The sequence below is a fragment of the Mya arenaria genome, chromosome 9, assembly GCF_026914265.1.
Source record: "Mya arenaria isolate MELC-2E11 chromosome 9, ASM2691426v1".
Lineage (NCBI taxonomy): Eukaryota > Metazoa > Mollusca > Bivalvia > Myida > Myidae > Mya > Mya arenaria.
The window spans coordinates 60772985-60794510 of NC_069130.1; the positions used below are offsets into that span (position 1 = coordinate 60772985).

At 35.7% G+C, this 21526-nt stretch overlaps 1 protein-coding gene and 1 long non-coding RNA gene across 10 annotated transcripts in view; one reads left to right on the top strand and one right to left on the bottom strand.

Annotated features, from left to right (window-relative positions):
• Positions 1-687: 687 nt before the first annotated feature.
• On the top strand, positions 688-2656 carry LOC128245713 (uncharacterized). The gene is made up of 3 exons (XR_008263227.1): positions 688-924; positions 1827-1954; positions 2267-2656. It is a non-coding gene; the product is annotated as an uncharacterized LOC128245713 (long non-coding RNA).
• Positions 2657-14007: 11351 nt separating this feature from the next.
• LOC128203121 (N-acetylated-alpha-linked acidic dipeptidase 2-like) overlaps positions 14008-21526 on the bottom strand; it is a 162843-nt gene continuing 155324 nt past the window's right edge. For all 9 annotated transcript variants that reach the window (XM_052904396.1, XM_052904397.1, XM_052904402.1 and 6 more), the window contains exons 7-19: positions 21252-21435; positions 20880-20970; positions 20564-20650; positions 20211-20296; positions 19742-19861; positions 19016-19098; positions 18537-18600; positions 17153-17324; positions 16245-16338; positions 15859-16111; positions 15505-15613; positions 15095-15187; positions 14008-14818 (exon numbers count right to left, since the gene is read on the bottom strand). In XM_052904396.1, coding sequence (XP_052760356.1) covers positions 14632-14818; positions 15095-15187; positions 15505-15613; positions 15859-16111; positions 16245-16338; positions 17153-17324; positions 18537-18600; positions 19016-19098; positions 19742-19861; positions 20211-20296; positions 20564-20650; positions 20880-20970; positions 21252-21435 — 1623 coding nt within the window. In that variant the 3' untranslated portion in view covers positions 14008-14631. The remainder of the gene's footprint in view (positions 14819-15094; positions 15188-15504; positions 15614-15858; positions 16112-16244; positions 16339-17152; positions 17325-18536; positions 18601-19015; positions 19099-19741; positions 19862-20210; positions 20297-20563; positions 20651-20879; positions 20971-21251; positions 21436-21526) is intronic.

Sequence of the window (21526 nt, forward strand, 5' to 3'; positions counted from 1 at the left end):
GAAATTTGAACAAAGCCAATTTCCTCTTCAATGGCGACTTACTTTTACAGTAAGCCAGATAACAGATTATTGGCGCCGCACTGAAGTGCGCGCCTATTATGGAATGGGAATTTATATTAGTTAGTGGTAGGAGCGGTTTTTAAGTTGATTGACAGTTGGGTTTTACTGTTATTTTATTATGATTAAAAATGCAAATGGATGGCGATTGCATGGGTGTTAAAAATGCTATTTATGGTTGAATAGATTGTCTTCAATTTATCTTCAAAACATTATATCGGAAGAACGACAAATAAGTTTAATAACTGTTCCCGATTCGTTTACGTTTTCCGATTGGTTACCTGTAATATCATGTGCCGGAAATGTAAACATTCGGAGGAGTTCCGAATGAAATGTAAAATGTGTGGACCGGTAATTATGTGAATGGGAATAATTATGTTTCATGTTGTTTTGTTATGTTTACTGCATTAATAAACCATTAGGTAAGCTGTTTTCTTTAATTTAATCTATATTGGAATTAAATGTTTACCTAACTTTATTTGTTAATGTGTTGAAGGTGACATTAGTAAAATTTTATTACGATTGCCCCCGAGTTGTTTTATTTTTAAAACGCTACACATATCCGGATGTTGCTATTTTTAGAACCAGAAGGTATTTCCCCGCTATTTATAGGTCAATAATGGAATTTCTACGTCGTTGATTAATAGTTGGAAACTCGTAGAAGTTTTCTCATGAATATACGTTTAAAATAAGTAAACACTAAAAATGTACACTGACAGTTGATTACGATACATCTAACAATTTGAGTCATTACAGTTAAACATGGATTATAAGTGAATTATACGCGTAAGAGAAGGTTTTCTGTTGAAAAAACTAATGTCAACACTCAGCATGGAACTGGGATATTCGTATCAAAGGGCTATTCATGTAAGTATCCTTGAGTAGTTGTGTACGTTTATGTGTTCAAAAATGTTTGTTTTTTAATTTATCTTTGGAATTCTTAAATCATTTTTATTTGCTAAATGTTAAGACAGCGTTGTACTATAAATATACATGTTACAAACTTTACATCTACTTATAATGCACCAGTCAATTGTAACCACGCCTCCCCCCCCCCCCCAGGTCCGAGGAATAGCTGGGACTTTGACTTTCGGTCCAGCCAACCCCGGGTAAAATCCTCGTCCTGCGGGGACGAATTAATGGTCAAATCCTCTCCATATGTCCCCGTACCCAAGGGAGCCTAGGTAAGGCATATTCCCTGCTATAATTTGCTCAAAGACAAAACCACCGCATTCACCCGGCACTGCGAGGCCACCTGAAAGGTAAAAACACAGCCCATTTCCCCGGCTATCACTGGCATATCCCCAGACCTGGGGGGCCGTGGCTACAATTCACTGGTGCATTATGTACATGTACCATATTTTTAAATGTACTTATGTGCATCATTTATGTATATGATATGAGTATGTAATCTTTTATTTGATTGTTTTATCTTAGGAAAATAGTAGACTTAAAAATACCCATTATTTGTTTACAAACTGCATATTTTCAAAATAAAACTGTATTAAAAGATGTACATGGTTTCGGGCTGGAAGCCACGACAGCTTGGACACAAGCGACATTCATTTGCTTGGTGTAGGTCTCGTTTAACGCCATACTGTTGTGAATCATTATCAACCATATGCACAACAACTACACATTTGTGCCTACCAACCCTTACTCTTGGCTAAAACGGATATTAGTGCAGAATGTATAATTAATACATGTGCATTTGTATTTTACGGTTTCAGTTTCTGTTGGTTGATAATCAGAAGTCTAATTTCTTTCAGGCAGGAAAATGACTGAATATTACTATTATATGAAGAATTCCAGCCTGCATTAAATACTTTGTTGGATCATTGAGACAGATTTGACATCCATGTCTATCCACAAGGCAGTCACATCTGATAGAGATGATGTGAGTATTTCATATAAAACATATTTGAGTTGGTGTTTGTTGTTTTATAAACTCACTGTATTCAATAATCCAATGGTGGTGGTGGTGGTGGTGGTGGTGGTGGTGTTGGTGATGGTGGTGGTGATGATGAATTTTATTGATAAATTTAGTAATTTTCTTTATATTATATACAGTCAAGTATGTATCAGCTTATTGTTGATGTTTTTAAATAATGTTGAGAAATATTAAACTGTTTATATTTTATTTTGTATATGTATGGCAGTATTATCATCTATACAAATTAGTTAGAAAGTACTTTTTTTTCTTTTACAGCACTAAACATTCTAGATGGGTAAAGAACCTGAAGGGGCATGAAAACCAAATCAGCATTGACTCAGCATTGAGTAATTATCATTTGTGCACACACTACAAGTACAAACGCATGGGAACAAACCAAACTTCAAATGTTGAAGAGTGAAGAATTATTGTGAAAAATTCTAAATGTTAGAATACCATTGACTAAATAAAACAAATAGACATCGATTACCAACAGAGACTGTTTACATGTTATAATATTAAAAAGACATTAGTTGAGAACTTTCACTCTGACATTTTTGGAGGGGCATTACCGCCTACTTAGTGTTCTTGTTTCTTTACATATTTTAATTTACATTTAAAAGTACATTCATTGTTTTTAAATCTGAATTCTGAGTTAGTATCATAAGTAAAATTCATTTATTTGAATGATTACATTTTATGAATAAGTCCAATTAAGCTTTATCAATTTTTACAAGAAAAAGGTTGATTTTTAAGCATTTTATTAGTTATAAAAATGTATATTTACATGACATTATGTATATTTTCTTCAAAACTGAACGGTAAACTATCATAAATTGTCTTTTAAATTGTTCATTAGACATCATAGAAAATATTTAAAATGATTTCAGCAGGCTGTCTTATTATTAACTTTTTTTATGAATTTATAAAACTGCTATATATTTTCAAACATCGAAATACTGCTCTGTTCCTAAGACTCACAAGATCAATCAAAATGATTTTTTGTTCATGTGTATTAATAATATCCTCGGTTGAACTTAATTTTTCTGTTAACTGAAGTTTATTTTACCAGAAACTGTTGTGTTTATTTCATAATCTCTGATAATGTGAAAAAAAAATCAAAAATAGACAAAATATTTTTAATTCATGGTAAAAAATCTTCAAAATTTGGATAAAAGTCCCATAGTGTGCCATGATAATAACTATGTTGTCAGTAAAAGCTTTATAAAAGAGTTTATTACTTATACCTTAATTCAGTTTAAATAATTATGGCCTTTAAGGATTTGTGTTTTCATATAGAATTCCTGTTATATTGAGCTTTGTCAATTTTTGTTGTTGTTTTGTATTATGTACAATTACTACTTCTATTTCCTAACTTTTGTCTCATTTGTCAAATTGAATTGTTACATATTTAAGTGAAAAAAAACACACACACTATTTTCAAAGATGCACTCTTACTCCCAAATAAGACTTATCACAATTAATATTATTGTATTATTGTTTTGATTTTTTTTAAAATGGGTTGATAGATGTCAACAACAATGTTTCTAATGAAGGATCTTGAGTTCAATTTGCTAATAAGAATGAACATAAAACATGGTATTTCTGCCTTGTGATACTACACTAAATCTTTTAGCAATCACCAATCATTTAATATTTGTCATGCCTTCTGCTTTTATAAACAGGGTCACAAGCTTGTTATCAGTAAACAATATTTCAGTAAATGCATTATTTAGTAAGAAGATATTGTTTTATCATTCAATTTGATGTGTGTTATAAATACAATTATATGTATTGATTTCAAATAAGAGTTTCACTTTAAAGATGCTCATTTAAAGATAATGAACAGACACACAAAAACTAGACACATTTGATACTTATTATATGAATGATTATTGTTTAGGTGACCTCTGATTTGTTTTGGAGATATTCATAAATGGGTGTTATTCTTTATTGTCTTCAGTTTCTTATACATGTAAGGATTTTTATAATTGCTTTTCTGGTATATATTTCAATGTAATTTAATGCAAATGAAAACACACTTTAAACTAGACACATTTGATACTAATGATATAAATGATTATTGTTTACATGTACTCTGATTTGTTATGAAGATATTCATAAAGGGGTGTTCTTCATGTTATTATACATTTTGGACGTGATTTAGTATTGCTTTTCTGGTATATATTCATTTAATGCACAAAGAAATTATTTTAAGTGTTCAGTATCACTTTCACACATTGTTTACTATTATTTTTTTTTGCATATTTGGCCTATTTATGCTTATATGTGCATTATTATATTTCAAAATCTTTGTGAAAAATAGAAACGGTTTTATTTCTTTCATACATAGTCTGATACATATTCAGTTTGAATGCGTTATTTTTATCATATTTGAAAAAAATGCCATTGTCCAATAAGACACATGCTGTTTTTGTGTTAATATCAACTAAAGACATCCATTTTCAACTCTTCTTTACTATGTACATTTTAGTATTATTAAACAGCTAAAAACAAGGCATGTTATGTTATAAATGCATTTCATCTAGTAAACAATGTTCACTTTTTATATAACAGTTCAATAATTATGTTCTATTTATGTTTGCAACATTCAGACGAAATGATAATGTTTATTAAAGTACTACAAAAATTGTTAAATTGTTATTTCATATCACTTCTTCATGATGAGATAACTTATTCTTCCTTACAAGTTGTCATTCCAGCATGGTGACGTTGCCCCCTCCCTCTATATGATTAGAACTGCAGTAAATAACTACAATAACTCTATTTCAGCGTATTGCAAGCGTTATTCCCTTTGTATCTTTTCCTGTTCGGAGCATAACTAGAAAACTACTTTTTTGGAATTTCATTAAACATCATTCAATGGTATTTAGCACAACGAGAGGAAGTGCTTGCACAATGACTATAGCTGTTTTTAAGCTAATTACATAATTATTGCCCTTTGCCGTTTTCTCTTGACCAGAGCATTACTTTAAAACTACTTATGGTATTGAAATAAAATTTGGTATATGAGTAGGTGGCAATGACAAAAAGTACAGTGCACAAGCACCCTAATTATGTCGTGTTCATTAATGTACCCCACCCCTAATGAAATGTTCAACTTGAAACTCTTTAATTCAATGCTTTTGCCTATGTTGTCAAGCAGAATACTACAATATTTTGAGAATTTCATAGATGCGGTTCAATGCATTATAATATGCTTGTTGTCCTTGAAATTCCTTGTTTTTCAACATATAACAAATGCATAAACTATTAAACGGCGCCCTTTGATGCTTTGCATCAATGGTCTTTCTTGTAACTCGTTTTAAATGTGCGTTTTTCCATGAGCCAGCAACATGTTTCTAGATATTATTCCTCTTAAGGAGCTCCTCTTCCAAAGCAGTAATTAGATTTTAGCGGATGAAACATGGTGGTACTACAACATTAATAAACAAACTGTTGAGTCGCTTACTTTAATAATGTGTATGCTGGGTCAATTGAATCAAGTCGGGAAACGTACGGTAGTAATTTGATTTCGATTGCTTATATATTTCTTAAGAGTGCTCTACCAAATCCTACTACTTGGAAGAGGTTTAGAAGGTTAACTTTGTTCAGATTCAGCGAGATTGTCCTCCTTTATCTTAAAAGAGATTCCGAGACAACGAGATCTTGTTAGAGCTTTAAGCATTATATTCAAAGGACTCTTTAACGGAATAGATTTCCAAATTCTCTTTTGAGATTACGATAAGGAATGACACTTAAGGATACAACGAATTAGGTTAACTTATTTAATTTGAAACGATTTCGAAACAAGTTATTACAACATTATATCAATCACTCTTGTAGGCGAGACTTTACACGACGGAGAGGTTTTGTGTTGTAGGGAAAAATTGAGTCCGGTTGTCCACCTTTATCGAATTCAACAAACAAGGTAATTCATTGGGTATCCTAATATTCTAGGGGCTTAAACAATAATAAGAATACATACACATTTCTTTGAACATATTATTCAGTAAACACCTTTAGTACTGACATTTGTATTATAAGAAACGTCTTGAATGATTATCTTTTAATTAGAACTTGCTGAAATGGCAGAGGAACAAATGCATTATATGGTACTATGAAATTGTCCTAGTAAAATGAGTTTGTTGAATCGGGCGTTATTGGTAGAAGACATGTTCAGAATACGCAAACGAATTTCAGAAAGAAATTTTCCAGACTACCGGTTCATTCAATGCCTTGTGATTGAGTGGGATATATTGTCACACTTGAACATATTGGCATGTTTTTGCTTGATTAGATAATAAAATTGGGCTTGTTCTATGGTGTGTAAACAATGGGTCCTAGAATAATGCTCTTATATTTTAGAGAAAGTGTGCCCTGCGGAAGTGATGGCTCGATGACAGAATATAATCGAATACTAGTCGATGAGGCCCTAACATCGGCGATAAAAGATTATGATCAACCATATTCGATTTTCATCGGACGTTTATTATTTTACTCATTTTGAAGCCATAAAATACACGTGTAAAGCATTCTGTTTTGGGTTCAGACTATCATATATCCGAGGTTGTTTTAAAATATGTAAAACCATCTTTCTTTTTTGAATTGATTATAATGTGTTTCAATATATCGGTGGTAATTTTGATATGTATGAGGCATAGTTTGTCCCGGAACGAACATGAATCTTATTTTCATACCAATATTTAGTATGAAAAAATATTTTCTGATCCGAAGATCGATTATGGTTATTCATTAATATTCGATTATAGCTTATTGAATTTGTCCGCTTATCCAACACTTCTCCGTGGTAAGTCTGGTTGGAGGCAGGCAGGATCATGATTGATACAAGTAATAACAGTATACACCATTATATTCCAGACTGGTTTTTTAAGATGTTTTCTTACAGGGAAAAGAGATAAGATATTTATTAGCAATGTATCAAACCAAATGTGTTCTCCTTGTTATGAATTTTATGATTTAAGCATTTGTCATTTCATTGTTTCATTCTCCTCTCTCGTTGTCAAACACGATTCCTACACCGTGACGTGGTAAAATTGACCTTGACCAAAGGAACGTTCCATTGGCCGCTCGCAATGTACGCCCATATTGTTTTCTACCCCAAACCGGACTCGAACGTGATTGATAGACTCAGCTTAAGGTTATCAAAATAATTTTCTGTGAGAGTCGTATTGTTAAATTCATACTATATCTCCGTCCGTGCTGACTATTTGATTTTGAAAATAATGAAAAAAAAACACTATCATCTTGAAATATTAAGATTGAATTCGTATTTAATATTTTATAGCTTGTTAAATTGGGGGGTGGGGGGCATTAGCTTATCTATAATTTTGTTTCTAGGGATCATGGAAATATAAAGATAGATAGTCTGCAGAATACATTTGAGTAAACCTTCTGAGCATATATCAACATAATACGCAATGCTTGAAATAGCGGCGATGTATTGTTTATTCTTCCTTCGTTCCCGTGTTCTTCCAAACCACCGCAACATGATTACCATACAACTGTTATGGTAAACCCTCATTTTAAAATATAAAGTGCGTATTAATGCAACGCATCCGTAGAGCCAGCACATTACACCTCGGGGATTTTGCCCCTCATTGTAATACAATAGATTTCTCAATATCGCTCTTGGAGAAAGAATTATACGGCCTTTGCGTTAACCAAGATCCACGTTTGGTGCCCTACATGCGTGGTACACGGTATACAAGGAAAACACTTGACAGTCATCATGCTAGTCTTCCGCTTAACATGTCTGGGTCACCAACATTGCGTTTTATTCGACTCCGACCATGAACATGAAATAAATGTCAATACCGTCTCCATTAGTCGAATGAAAAGTTTCCATTTGATTGTTAACAGCGATTGTGATGTGTTTAATGTTTTACTCTTTATAACGCGTCATGATTGGTGCTTCAAGACGGACGTATTCATATATTTTTAAATGTGTATCTGTTTTTTTCTACCATGTATGTTGCTCCCTTAGTCTGCTTAGATATGACGAGGTATTTACGAATCAAAGTATCGTTCATTTTAGAATGTTGAAAGTGGTTTAAGACTAAACAATATCAATATGTATTATACATTTTGTTTAACCATACAAATATGACTTCAATTATATTAGTAAAATATCAGTATGGTTGCTTTTTGCTCCGAACAAAAATATTTGTTTATTGATAATGCTGTTCATTTATTACACTCACCAAGTATTTGCCCATCCGCTGCTCCTTATAACTAATGTAATGGCTTTAATTTATTCGCTTGGTTGACTGTTAGGAGCGTTTTAAGTGACGTATGGAAATGAAGCTTCTGTTTCAATTAATATCATTAACGTGTTATATATCAATTATTTCATGGTTATAACTATTTCCACTAAAACTCAATGTATGTATTACCTGATTTTGAGAAAATCTGAGGTAACGAGTCCTGAAGCAAACGGGCAATTGTATCTTTTAATTTTCTAAGAACCTACTGTAATAACGAGCAGGTGTATTTAACTTCATGCACTCCACCAGAAATGTGCTGTCAGCTATACTTCCTCACTAATGTTTGTTTCATCAACTAGATGCCATGTATGTGTTAGTAGCTAGATGTTTTCTACTATGTTTGTTACATTTGCTAAATGCAATTTATGTGTTAGCAGCTAAATGTCCTCGTCTCCAAATCTTGTGACATCTGTTAGATTCCATGTCTGTGTTAGCAGCTAGATGTCCTCGACAAGGTAGGTAACATGTGCTAGATGCCATGTATGTTATAGAAGCTAGATTCCATGTATGTGCTAGCAGCTAGATGCCATGTATGTTATAGCAGCTAGATTCCATGTATGTGCTAGCAGCTACATTTCATGTATGTGTTAGCAGCTAGATGTCCTCGACAAGGTAGGTGACATCTGCTAGATGCCATGTATGTGTTAGCAGCTAGATGCCATGTATGTGTTAGCAGCTAGATTCCATGTATGTGTTAGCAGCTAGATGCCATGTATGTGTTAGCAGCTAGATGCCATGTATGTGTTAGCAGCTAGATGCCATGTATGTGCTAGCAGCTACATTTCATGTATGTGTTAGCAGCTAGATGTCCTCGACAAGGTAGGTGACATCTGCTAGATGCCATGTATGTGTTAGCAGCTAGATGCCATGTTTGTGTTAGCTGCTAGATGCCATGTATGTGTTAGCAGCTAGATGCCATGTATGTGTTAGCAGCTAGATGCCATTTATGTGTTAGCAGCTAGATTCCATGTATGTGCTAGCAGCTAGATGCCATGTATGTGCTAGCAGCTAGATTCCATGTATGTGTTAGCAGCTAGATGCCATGTATGTGTTAGCAGCTAGATGCCATGTATGTGCTAGCAGCTAGATGCCATGTATGTGTTAGCAGCTAGATGCCATTTATGTGTTAGCAGCTAGATTCCATGTATGTGCTAGCAGCTAGATGCCATGTATGTGCTAGCAGCTAGATGCCATGTATGTGTTAGCAGCTAGATTCCATGTATGTGTTAGCAGCTAGATGCCATGTATGTGTTAGCAGCTAGATGCCATGTATGTGCTAGCAGCTAGATGCCATGTATGTGTTAGCAGCTAGATGCCATTTATGTGTTAGCAGCTAGATTCCATGTATGTGCTAGCAGCTAGATGCCATGTATGTGCTAGCAGCTAGATGCCATGTATGTGTTAGCAGCTAGATTCCATGTATGTGTTAGCAGCTAGATGCCATGTATGTGCTAGCAGCTAGATGTCATGTATGTGCTAGCAGCTAGATTCCATGTATGTGTTAGCAGCTAGATGCCATGTATGTGTTAGCAGCTAGATGTCCCCGACAAGGTAGGTGACATGTGCTAGATGCCATGTATGTGTTAGCAGCTAGATGCCATGTATGTGCTAGCAGCTAGATGCCATGTATGTGCTAGCAGCTAGATGCCATGTATGTGCTAGCAGCTAGATGCCATGTATGTGTTAGCAGCTAGATGCCATGTATGTGCTAGCAGCTAGATGCCATTTATGTGTTAGCAGCTAGATGCCATGCATGTGCTAGCAGCTAGATGCCATGTATGTGCTAGCAGCTAGATGCCATGTATGTGCTAGCAGCTAGATGCCATGTATGTGTTAGCAGCTAGATGCCATGTATGTGTTAGCAGCTAGATGCCATGTATGTGTTAGCAGCTAGATGCCATGTATGTGCTAGCAGCTAGATGCCATTTATGTGCTAGCAGCTAGATGCCATGTATGTGCTAGCAGCTAGATGCCATGTATGTGTTAGCAGCTAGATGCCATTTATGTGCTAGCAGCTAGATGCCATGTATGTGTTAGCAGCTAGATGCCATTTATGTGCTAGCAGCAAGATGCCATGTATGTGTTAGCAGCTAGATGCCATGTATGTGCTAGCAGCTAGATGCCATATATGTGCTAGCAGCTAGATGCCATGTATGTGCTAGCAGCTAGATGCCATGTTTGTGCTAGCAGCTAGATGCCATGTATGTGTTAGCAGCTAGATGCCATTTATGTGTTAGCAGCTAGATGCCATTTATGTGTTAGCAGCTAGATGCCATGTATGTGCTAGCAGCTAGATGCCATGTATGTGTTAGCAGCTAGATTCCATGTATGTGCTAGCAGCTACATTTCATGTATGTGTTAGCAGCTAGATGTCCTCGACAAGGTAGGTGACATCTGCTAGATGCCATTTATGTGTTAGCAGCTAGATGCCATGTATGTGCTAGCAGCTAGATGCCATGTATGTGTTAGCAGCTAGATTCCATGTATGTGCTAGCAGCTACATTTCATGTATGTGTTAGCAGCTAGATGTCCTCGACAAGGTAGGTGACATCTGCTAGATGCCATTTATGTGTTAGCAGCTAGATGCCATTTATATGTTAGCAGCTAGATGCCATTTATGTGTTAGCAGCTAGATGCCATGTATGTGCTAGCAGCTAGATGCCATTTATGTGTTAGCAGCTAGATGCCATTTATGTGTTAGCAGCTAGATGCCATGTATGTGCTAGCAGCTAGATGCCATTTATGTGTTAGCAGCTAGATGCCATGTATGTGCTAGCAGCTAGATGCCATTTATGTGTTAGCAGCTAGATTCCATGTATGTGTTAGCAGCTAGATGCCATGTATGTGCTAGCAGCTAGATGTCATGTATGTGCTAGCAGCTAGATTCCATGTATGTGTTAGCAGCTAGATGCCATGTATGTGTTAGCAGCTAGATGTCCCCGACAAGGTAGGTGACATGTGCTAGATGCCATGTATGTGTTAGCAGCTAGATGCCATGTATGTGCTAGCAGCTAGATGCCATGTATGTGCTAGCAGCTAGATGCCATGTATGTGCTAGCAGCTAGATGCCATGTATGTGTTAGCAGCTAGATGCCATGTATGTGCTAGCAGCTAGATGCCATTTATGTGTTAGCAGCTAGATGCCATGCATGTGCTAGCAGCTAGATGCCATTTATGTGTTAGCAGCTAGATGCCATGTATGTGCTAGCAGCTAGATGCCATGTATGTGTTAGCAGCTAGATGCCATGTATGTGTTAGCAGCTAGATGCCATGTATGTGTTAGCAGCTAGATGCCATGAATGTGCTAGCAGCTAGATGCCATTTATGTGCTAGCAGCTAGATGCCATGTATGTGCTAGCAGCTAGATGCCATGTATGTGTTAGCAGCTAGATGCCATTTATGTGCTAGCAGCTAGATGCCATGTATGTGTTAGCAGCTAGATGCCATTTATGTGCTAGCAGCAAGATGCCATGTATGTGTTAGCAGCTAGATGCCATGTATGTGCTAGCAGCTAGATGCCATATATGTGCTAGCAGCTAGATGCCATGTATGTGCTAGCAGCTAGATGCCATGGTTGTGCTAGCAGCTAGATGCCATGTATGTGTTAGCAGCTAGATGCCATTTATGTGTTAGCAGCTAGATGCCATGTATGTGTTAGCAGCTAGATGCCATGTATGTGCTAGCAGCTAGATGCCATGTATGTGTTAGCAGCTAGATTCCATGTATGTGCTAGCAGCTACATTTCATGTATGTGTTAGCAGCTAGATGTCCTCGACAAGGTAGGTGACATCTGCTAGATGCCATTTATGTGTTAGCAGCTAGATGCCATGTATGTGTTAGCAGCTAGATGCCATGTATGTGCTAGCAGCTAGATGCCATGTATGTGTTAGCAGCTAGATTCCATGTATGTGCTAGCAGCTACATTTCATGTATGTGTTAGCAGCTAGATGTCCTCGACAAGGTAGGTGACATCTGCTAGATGCCAATAATGTGTTAGCAGCTAGATGCCATTTATGTGTTAGCAGCTAGATGCCATTTATGTGTTAGCAGCTAGATGCCATGTATGTGCTAGCAGCTAGATGCCATTTATGTGTTAGCAGCTAGATGCCATTTATGTGTTAGCAGCTAGATGCCATGTATGTGCTAGCAGCTAGATGCCATTTATGTGTTAGCAGCTAGATGCCATGTAAGTGCTAGCAGCTAGATGCCATTTATGTGTTAGCAGCTAGATTGCATGTATGTGTTAGCAGCTAGATGCCATTTATGTGTTAGCAGCTAGATGCCATTTATGTGTTAGCAGCTAGATGCCATTTATGTGCTAGCAGCTAGATGCCATTTATGTGTTAGCAGCTAGATGCCATTTATGTGCTAGCAGCTAGATGCCATGTATGTGCTAGCAGCTAGATGCCATTTATGTGCTAGCAGCTAGATGCCATGTATGTGCTAGCAGCTAGATGCCATGTATGTGCTAGCAGCTAGATGCCATGTATGTGCTAGCAGCTAGATGCCATTTATGTGTTAGCAGCTAGATTCCATGTATGTGCTAGCAGCTAGATGCCATGTATGTGTTAGCAGCTAGATGCCATGTATGTGTTAGCAGCTAGATTCCATGTATGTGCTAGCAGCTAGATGCCATGTATGTGTTAGCAGCTAGATGTCATGTATGTGTTAGCAGCTAGATTCCATGTATGTGCTAGCAGCTACATTTCATGTATGTGTTAGCAGCTAGATATTCTCTTCCATATACTCAATTGTCCACTGGTTATTTTTCGGCTAGTTTACACTCTAAAATGATTTTTTAAATAATCATTGGATAAATATTGATCGATGAATGAAGATTTCGGATGACTTTGCCTAAACCCAAAATATAATATGTTTTATTCAATTCGCTGCAGCTTGATAACCCTTACCGTGTACAGGATGTGTCATCAGCTAGATATCCCCTACCGCGTACGAAATGTATCATCAGCTAGCTGTCGTGTACCAGGGATGGCTAATTATTCTCTTCCATGGATGCGTCCGAAGCTAAATATCATTTTAGCTCAGTATCCTCTTCCATGTAAGTCATCAGCTAAATATCCTCAACTATTTATTCACCCAATTCATTTTTGTCATTAGTTAAAGGTCCCCTACCAAGTGTGTGTTATCTGTTGGATGCCCGATTCATGGATATCTTTTCTGGTAAAAATCTCTTTCGGACACATATGATGTTTCGACGAATTCAATCTTTTTTAGTAAGTTTAATTCAAACAATTCATTGACGGTAATGATAGGTGCAAGACTGGTACATAAAATATTCCAATATAAGAGAGGTGCCCATGAATCGTCATAGGAATACTAATTAGTGTCTCACGTATAATTAAAATTACCACGTCAAAGATCTCGATATCTTTAATTACATGGAAGATTAGTATTACCTGTCGCTCTCTGCCGTTCAACAAAAACAAAATTCATAACTGGAAGAAAGCGAACGATATTGAATAAATTAGTTTGTCATTTCGATCATTACTCGATTTAAATTTCAGTACGTTCTGCACGCGATGATTCTTAATGGATTGTAACAAACATCAAGCGGGAATATTTTTACTTTTTTTTGGCTATGTGGTATGTTTTAAATTCCTGATATTTACAAGCAATGTTTCTTTTTTCGTTCAGCTTGTGATATAATGCTTTCGAAACTATCTGCTATTACAAAATGCATGATACATGAAAAGAACAACACAATTTGGACTCCAATTTTATACTTAAAATACTTATCAAGAAAATTATTAATAACAAATTATTATTATCACCTTTTGATATATTTTCAAACGTAGTACACATACATAATTGACATTGAATTATCGTCAAATGGTAGGTGACTGTGCCTTCCATGCCAAATGTTATGTGACTGTGCCTTATATGTCACGAAAACGCAATTCAACCAGAATTTTGTGTTGTATGTCATCTTTATATTCATTAACTTCTATAAAACGTATATTACGTCTAACATGTCCCGCAATGCGTGTCGAAGGTTGGTTATTTTTGTTTATCAATTGAAAATGATATTTATTATATACGTCCATCCCCCTACGTCTGACGAGGCCAAATATATTTTCATTTCACAATCTTGGTCCAGCAGTTGCCTGAAGATGCCTTTACAGCGCTTATTGACAACAACTGTTGCTATCCGACGTCTTCATTCGATGTCCTTAAACCCATATTTACTCAGCCATATATCAATTTCGTCAATATCTGAAGTGTAGTATAAAAATAACTGATATGTATTTAACACTCCATGTTAGTATTGCTTTACTAGTATGCCTAGGAATACCCGTAACTATTCAGTTCTTTAAGAATTTGAACTATCCGTCTTCAAGTTAGAAGACCATCGCTAAGTATTTCGTTAGCTCGGTTTATAGCCAACACGATAAGCGATATCTGTTGTTTGAGATTGTCCACCAGCACTTCATTAATTTCATTTCTGTCTTCTGGCAAGACAATTCCCGGAAAGATGAGATCATTTTGAATATCTGCAATGTCTGGCGCATAGAGAATATTCCTGAAAAATACCCAAAGAAGAATACAAGTCAATGACATAAACTTAAAAATCTTAATGATAACAGCGATGTCATACAGCATGTTATTTTTACAAAATGTTTGTTGTACCTTATCACAATGCAAATGAAATTAGCAAACGATTGTAATCTAAACATTAATTCCAATCAATTCCGATGCATAATGTTATAAAATGCAATAGTTTGTATAGAACTATATCCCATCATTACAGTACGCTTGAATTAGGCAGGATAATATAAATATGAGAGGAAAGCGATACCTGTAATGTTGTGCGTGTGGAAGCCCGTTGTCAGAGATGAAAGCTCGGCTCAGTTGAACCAATTTATGGTTAAGATGGTACAAATCAAACTCACTGTAAACACAAATGAATATAAAGAAGAAAACATTTATTTATTATATCGCACGATTTCAAGATGATAACCTTCGCATTTGCATCAAATACAACCTGCTGCACATGTTACTTATGGCGATTTCACGTGGAGTCTAGTTCACGTCAAATTTGTTAAAGAAGTACAAGTGTCAATTTCGTATCTGTTTTTCCCTAATGTACACAAAGTTTGGCAGCCGAGCATGGCAATGCCATAGCAAAGGGTCTAAATAACTAGCTGTGACGAAAGAAACGTTTCACCTGTTGTACTAGACTGTCAAAACAAGGGATATCTACGTTACCTGAAGTTAGAGAACTTTCGTGTTTTAATACTGTTGATATCCTCCATGAGATCATTGGCCACGTCAACGAACCTGTGTGTAACCCTGCTCAAAACCTTGGTGGCATCACCTGAAATGAGTTAAGAAACTGTTTGATACATTCTAGAAAACAAGAGCATACTCTACAACCAAGGTGTGATAAAACCAATCTAATTGGCACTTTCCATTTGCATCAATGGTAAGTTTGAGTGAAACACTCTCAACGACCCCTGCACTGACTATTTTGCTTAGAGTCCTCGATTCAGTTGTAACACCTGTATTAATGATAGAATGATACGAATGTTCTCAGCTCGGTTCACGGTACTTCTTACTTACTGATGTCATAACCATATGATTGCAATTGTCTGGCAACAACATTCACTGTCTGGTTCCCGTCTTTTAACGCGTCAATCAAGCCGTTTAAATCAAAGGGGAGTATGGCGGAGTCGGACAGCCGTAGAATCAAATCGGATACAACTTTGGCCATCGTAATGTGCAACGTGTAGTCAGGGTCAATGAATGTTTCGATGTATTCTTTGGTGTCTTCTAATGCTCCATAAGCCGGATATGACGTCATAGCTGGATATCTCTGTAATGGTAAAGGCTTTCAATTAAAAACAGATTGTATATTACTAATTTGAGAAAATGCATAGTTCTTAAAGTTACTATGCTCTTTTTTAAGTCAAAACGACAACGACTTCGTCAACATGGATTAGGCTTACATTTTTATCGTAGGTGAAGCGGGGAAAGACCACCGGTATCCCGGTTCGATACAGAAAGGCCCCATGGTCGCTGTCATCTCCCATTGACTCGAATCTGCAAAATTACATAACAACTTTTACAACCGAAAACAGTTTCAAAGTGCTCCATGTTCCATAACTTAAGACTTCTGAGCAACCTGTACTAGAATAAGATATGGTCATATCTACACAATCAGTTTTTTAAATGATACGACATAAATGAACCTGAGTGACTTTGTTTAAAAGTTGAATCATGAATACATAACTATATTCATCTTTAAAGACGCAAAGCCAGTCCTCGGAACAGCTCTCGTAATTACAACGTCTAATTCAAACAACACGCATAATTACAAAAACCCTGTATTAAAACATACACTGAAAATACGGCTTTACCAATAGCACTTGAGAAATAATACGTTTATCTTTGATAATTTCGTGAACATTAAAAGATATCATTTAAATACCATAAGATTGACAGCTTCACGTATTTTTCAAACTTAAAATAATTCTACATCTTATAACAATCCTTGTCTTGTATAACATCATATGGTATGATGTAAATACAAGTTAATATAAACACAACCTGGAATAAAAAGACAAATGTTTGTGTCACTCTGAGTGAGTTATAGGTCAGATATTAAAATAAATAATAACATATTTATGACAGCGGCATAAAATTGTTTATTTCGTTATACGCAGTTGTTTTTATCTTATGAAGATCCAGTTGCTTCTACCTGGTGAAGACTAAATGTAGTCGTAAGGCATTATACATATGTAGGTTTCACTTCGTTTTTGATATTTAACACTTGTAACATCATCCATTGTCGTGAGGTAGACGTCCGAAAAGACGCAAACACAACATTATATAGCACCGTTGTTAACGTACATACCTTAATGAATCTTTATCCCCAGTTTGGTGTAAGTTTTGCAACCATTGGTCATAGACTGTGGCGTCTTTTTGGCATCCCGGGATTCCTGTGCAGTTCAGTCGGACGGTCTTTGTGGCCGCTATAAGGACCGACCGCAGTAAGGGGTCAGCTGCACTCGTGAAACTAAAGTTACCTGAAGAAAAGATAACATTTAGAATTACAATTAAAGGTTTTTAATACACATATTTTGACGATGACCAGCGAAAGTCATTTATGATTCAAACTCGTTTGAGTAGAGGACTGTCTGATATCTACTGGGAGTGAATTCCGCTAGCGAAAAACTACAGGAGGAAATGAAGTAGCATAGGCTTGGGTGTAAGAATGGATGACTGGAACATCTGCACGATTAGGCAGGGCATATGGTCGAGCTTTAGGCTGGGGAACAAGATTTGTAAGATACTCTGGAGAAAGACCATTTTTCAGCTCAGCTCAGAATGAGTCGATGTTTGTGTCTCCTTTCCGCCAGCGTATCCCAGGTGGGGTCGATTTTGTTTCTGACGTTGATGAGAAAAAAGAACAGATTCCGTCTTAGATGGATGAAAAGTTACAAGCCATTTCTTCGACCTAGATGCTCTTTGAGACAGGGCATGGTTCAGGTCAGCTGCTGAATAAGTTTGGATCTTCGCGAATAGGCGAATGTTTGCCTTAATGTCATTAGCAAAATCATTAATGAAAATATGGATGGGCAAAAGGCCAAAGATAGATTCTAAAGGAACGCCAGCATTGAAAGTGAAAATTGAATCAGAGTTGGAAAGGACTACACCTCGTTCGTGATCAGAAAGATAAAAAAATAGCAAATGAAGATGGGAACCACTCTGTTGACAGCTTATGAATAATATATTGATGTCAAACTCGGTCAAAAGTCTTTGAAACATCGCAAAAGACAGCCCGTACATTATTTCCTTCGTCTGACACTCATTAAATACGCAGGGAAGAAAAATTAATAATATAATAAAATCATTGGGCATATAAAATAACTTGTGTACGATATAAACTTGAGGAACTTAATAAAGCTAATAATGGACCTGTCATCGGAATATAATTTTATAAAAAGTCCAACTGGTTTCTACTTGAAGTAGTCCCGATATGCACGAGAGTGTTGATTTATATTTTTATGTTTGAGTATGTTTGTTATGTATTATCTGTATACCTATTTAGTGCAAGAATTATTTGTATAGATGGGAAACGCTATGTTTAAATCCGAGAGAACATCGCTCTGTTCTATTCTGTTTAAGGCAATTTCAGGCCAACTTCTCCGCATACATCAAGGTGTTCCTTGCAGTTGAACATATTAAAATGTAATGAAGCATTAAAATACTTGCTCAAAACAAGTTTAAAATGTTACCTCTGATTAAAGAGTCGAGGTTAATGTAAGCTACTGCACCATTTTGAAGTTGATGTTCGTATTCCTGTAAAAAAATGAACCAATATTACATATTAAACAACTAACACATAGAGTTCAATGTCAAATGGTGTAGTATTTGTTCAAGCAAATATGACGCAATTCAAGCGTCTGACGTCTATAACGTTGTTGCAAGTGGTATGCGGGTAGCTTAAAATATTACTAAAAGTCGTCTTGTTTTGGAACTAACGTATTTTAGAATTTTACTAGGAACAAATCACCAAAATGAAGAGCTCTGCATTTTGTGGCGCTCGTCTGTTACTTAAAGATTACAAACCAACATTTATTTTGGTCTGATAACTAATAATACAACAATAAGATAGTATTCTTGTTCTTGATGTTTATATTCAATTCAGAGTAGTTGATTTAACGTACAAAACCTTCTCGATCAACCTATGCTATTTTAATAAATGTTGCTTTACCTGGACCCACTCATAAGAACCTATGCTTCCATACTTAGTTCCATCCCACAATGCAAACATGATGGTCCGCCTCGGCTTCCATCCTAAACGATAACATATAAATGTACATCAAAGAATTATACTAATAAGGTGGTTTTATAATTCTTATATATTTGATGATATATATACAAATCTCAGTATAACGTTACTGGTATATTGTTTCTATGTTAGCAACCTTTCAACTGTATGACGCATCTTCACCAAATGATTTATCATTCTAAAACAAACGAATATCCCTCATTCCATGAATTATTGTTTAAGCTCTTTATGCAAAATTAAGAAGCATCTCCCTAACTGAAAGTCAGTCAGTGTTGAAAACACATGATAAGTTTGAGCGAAAACGGCGTCAATCTATAAAATTCATCCACATTTTTGCCATTATACTTGTGTTTGTAAAACCCTCAATAGATGAGCAAGCAAATGAGGTAGTAAACTACTGTTATAATCAATTTAGAACGTCGTTCAATGTTTAAAGAGCCATTCAACTAAACCTCTTTTTTTAATATATTTTATTTTGAAAATAATCTTTTTTATGTGTTGTTACTTTTTATTCAAATTCTACCATTCTCTGTTTGACCTGTTCTGTCGGAAGTGATACGCCCCGACATAACTTGAATTACCTGAAATGGAATTATTTTTTTAAATCTATTCTTTCCCCCCAAAACAAATAATTAAATGCAGCCCTACCTTTGTTAACATGGTAAGCAAAACACCGAGCTAACTCCTGAAGAACAGTATACCCCGACCCAGAATCAACTGCGCCCTGAATCCAGGAATCAATGTGGGCACCGATAATGATATATTTGTCTAAAATAAAAAAAAAACAAATATGATTTTATTGTCATTATTGTCAGGATTCGTAAAGAGTTTTGCTTGTAATGCATTGCATTGGCTAGAGTTTTTGCACGGTGACGAGACAACGGCCATGGTAATACCTTGATATCAAATTAATTTTAATAATAAATATAAACATCGTTGTATAATAAACTAGAAAGAGAATTATTCATTTAAACAGTGAAGCAGTATCAGAAAAGATATGATATGTATATAGTTATATAATTATATAAGACAACTTTTTACATATATTTAAATCTTAAACAATACATTATAATGTCTGCTGAAAATGTGGAAATTATACTGCTTAAAGCAATATCACCTGGTTCAGCGTGTCCTTTCATGACGCCTATGATGTTTTCAATGATCCTTTCTTGTATCATGTTGTCTACGTACAACGTCACCTCTCTAATAATCAAGAACCAAATGTCATGATACAGTTATTTAACTTATTCGTTGTTCCCTGCATGCTATGTTATTTTTATTAAGGCTAATACTGTATCAAGTGGTCATCCATAAAATTACATATTTTAAGATTTTAAAACATCTTGCAAATTGCAGTTATATCACAGATATTTAAGCTTTCGAAAACATTTATAAACAACCTTCCTTAACAACAAAGGATAATTCACTAAATAGTTTATCTATCATATGTTACCACTAGGGCTTTGCTACCTGTCGTCTATGTAACCAGGTCCAAGTCGGTATTTTATCCCCAAACCTCCGTACCAGTCATTGTCTACTATTGGCCCATTCATGTTACTGTAATTAAGTAGATATACATAACTGTAATAATAAATAATAAACATCATTGCGTTTAACGCGTAATTGTAATGAGGTTTTTTTACGATTAAATTTGAAATATGTACAATCATATCTGCCATTCTTACAGTGTCTCCACTAAAATGTTTTTAACTTTATAAGAAAGATTTAACATTACATTTACAGTATATAGCAAATTAACTGACCATGCACAATAGGTATTACATACCTAAGTAATACTTTGGCATCTATGTATCTTATTGGCTGCACTGGGATGTTTGGAAAATGTGATTTAGTTTCTGTTTTATGATGCACTCCGGCTGAAAATAAAAGGCTGTTGTCTGGGACATGATTTACTTCACACGTTAATGTTTAAGTTTTAGATACACAAGTTACTGTGATATGTATCTATTTCTAAAATGACTTCAACATTTTGGAAGAGATATTTCGTCTAGACTCCAATCTTCTGTAAGATTCTTCATAAATACAACATGTATACAGTAATGCAAGTGTTTTACTCCTTTACATAAGCTATTTAATTTCTGGGTTTTATTCGTATCAAATGTAAGTAAATCCTACAAATAAATAAAGCATTACTTACTAATTGAAGAATAATCTGGCGTTTTGGGATCTCCAGAAAGTTGATATCTGACGTGTGACAGTTGAACGGCCCAACCCGGGAGCCACCAGTTTTCCGGATACACCGATGATTGGTTCCCTGCATAATCAGCGGGATCAGAGTACAATATGACTCCTGCAGCGCCTCTCTGCTCGGCGTTTTTTACCTGAAGAAATAGATAGTTAGATCATATATACCCCTGCCGCACCTCACTAACCTGCATTTTGATTGACATAAATATACCATAAGTAAGCCAT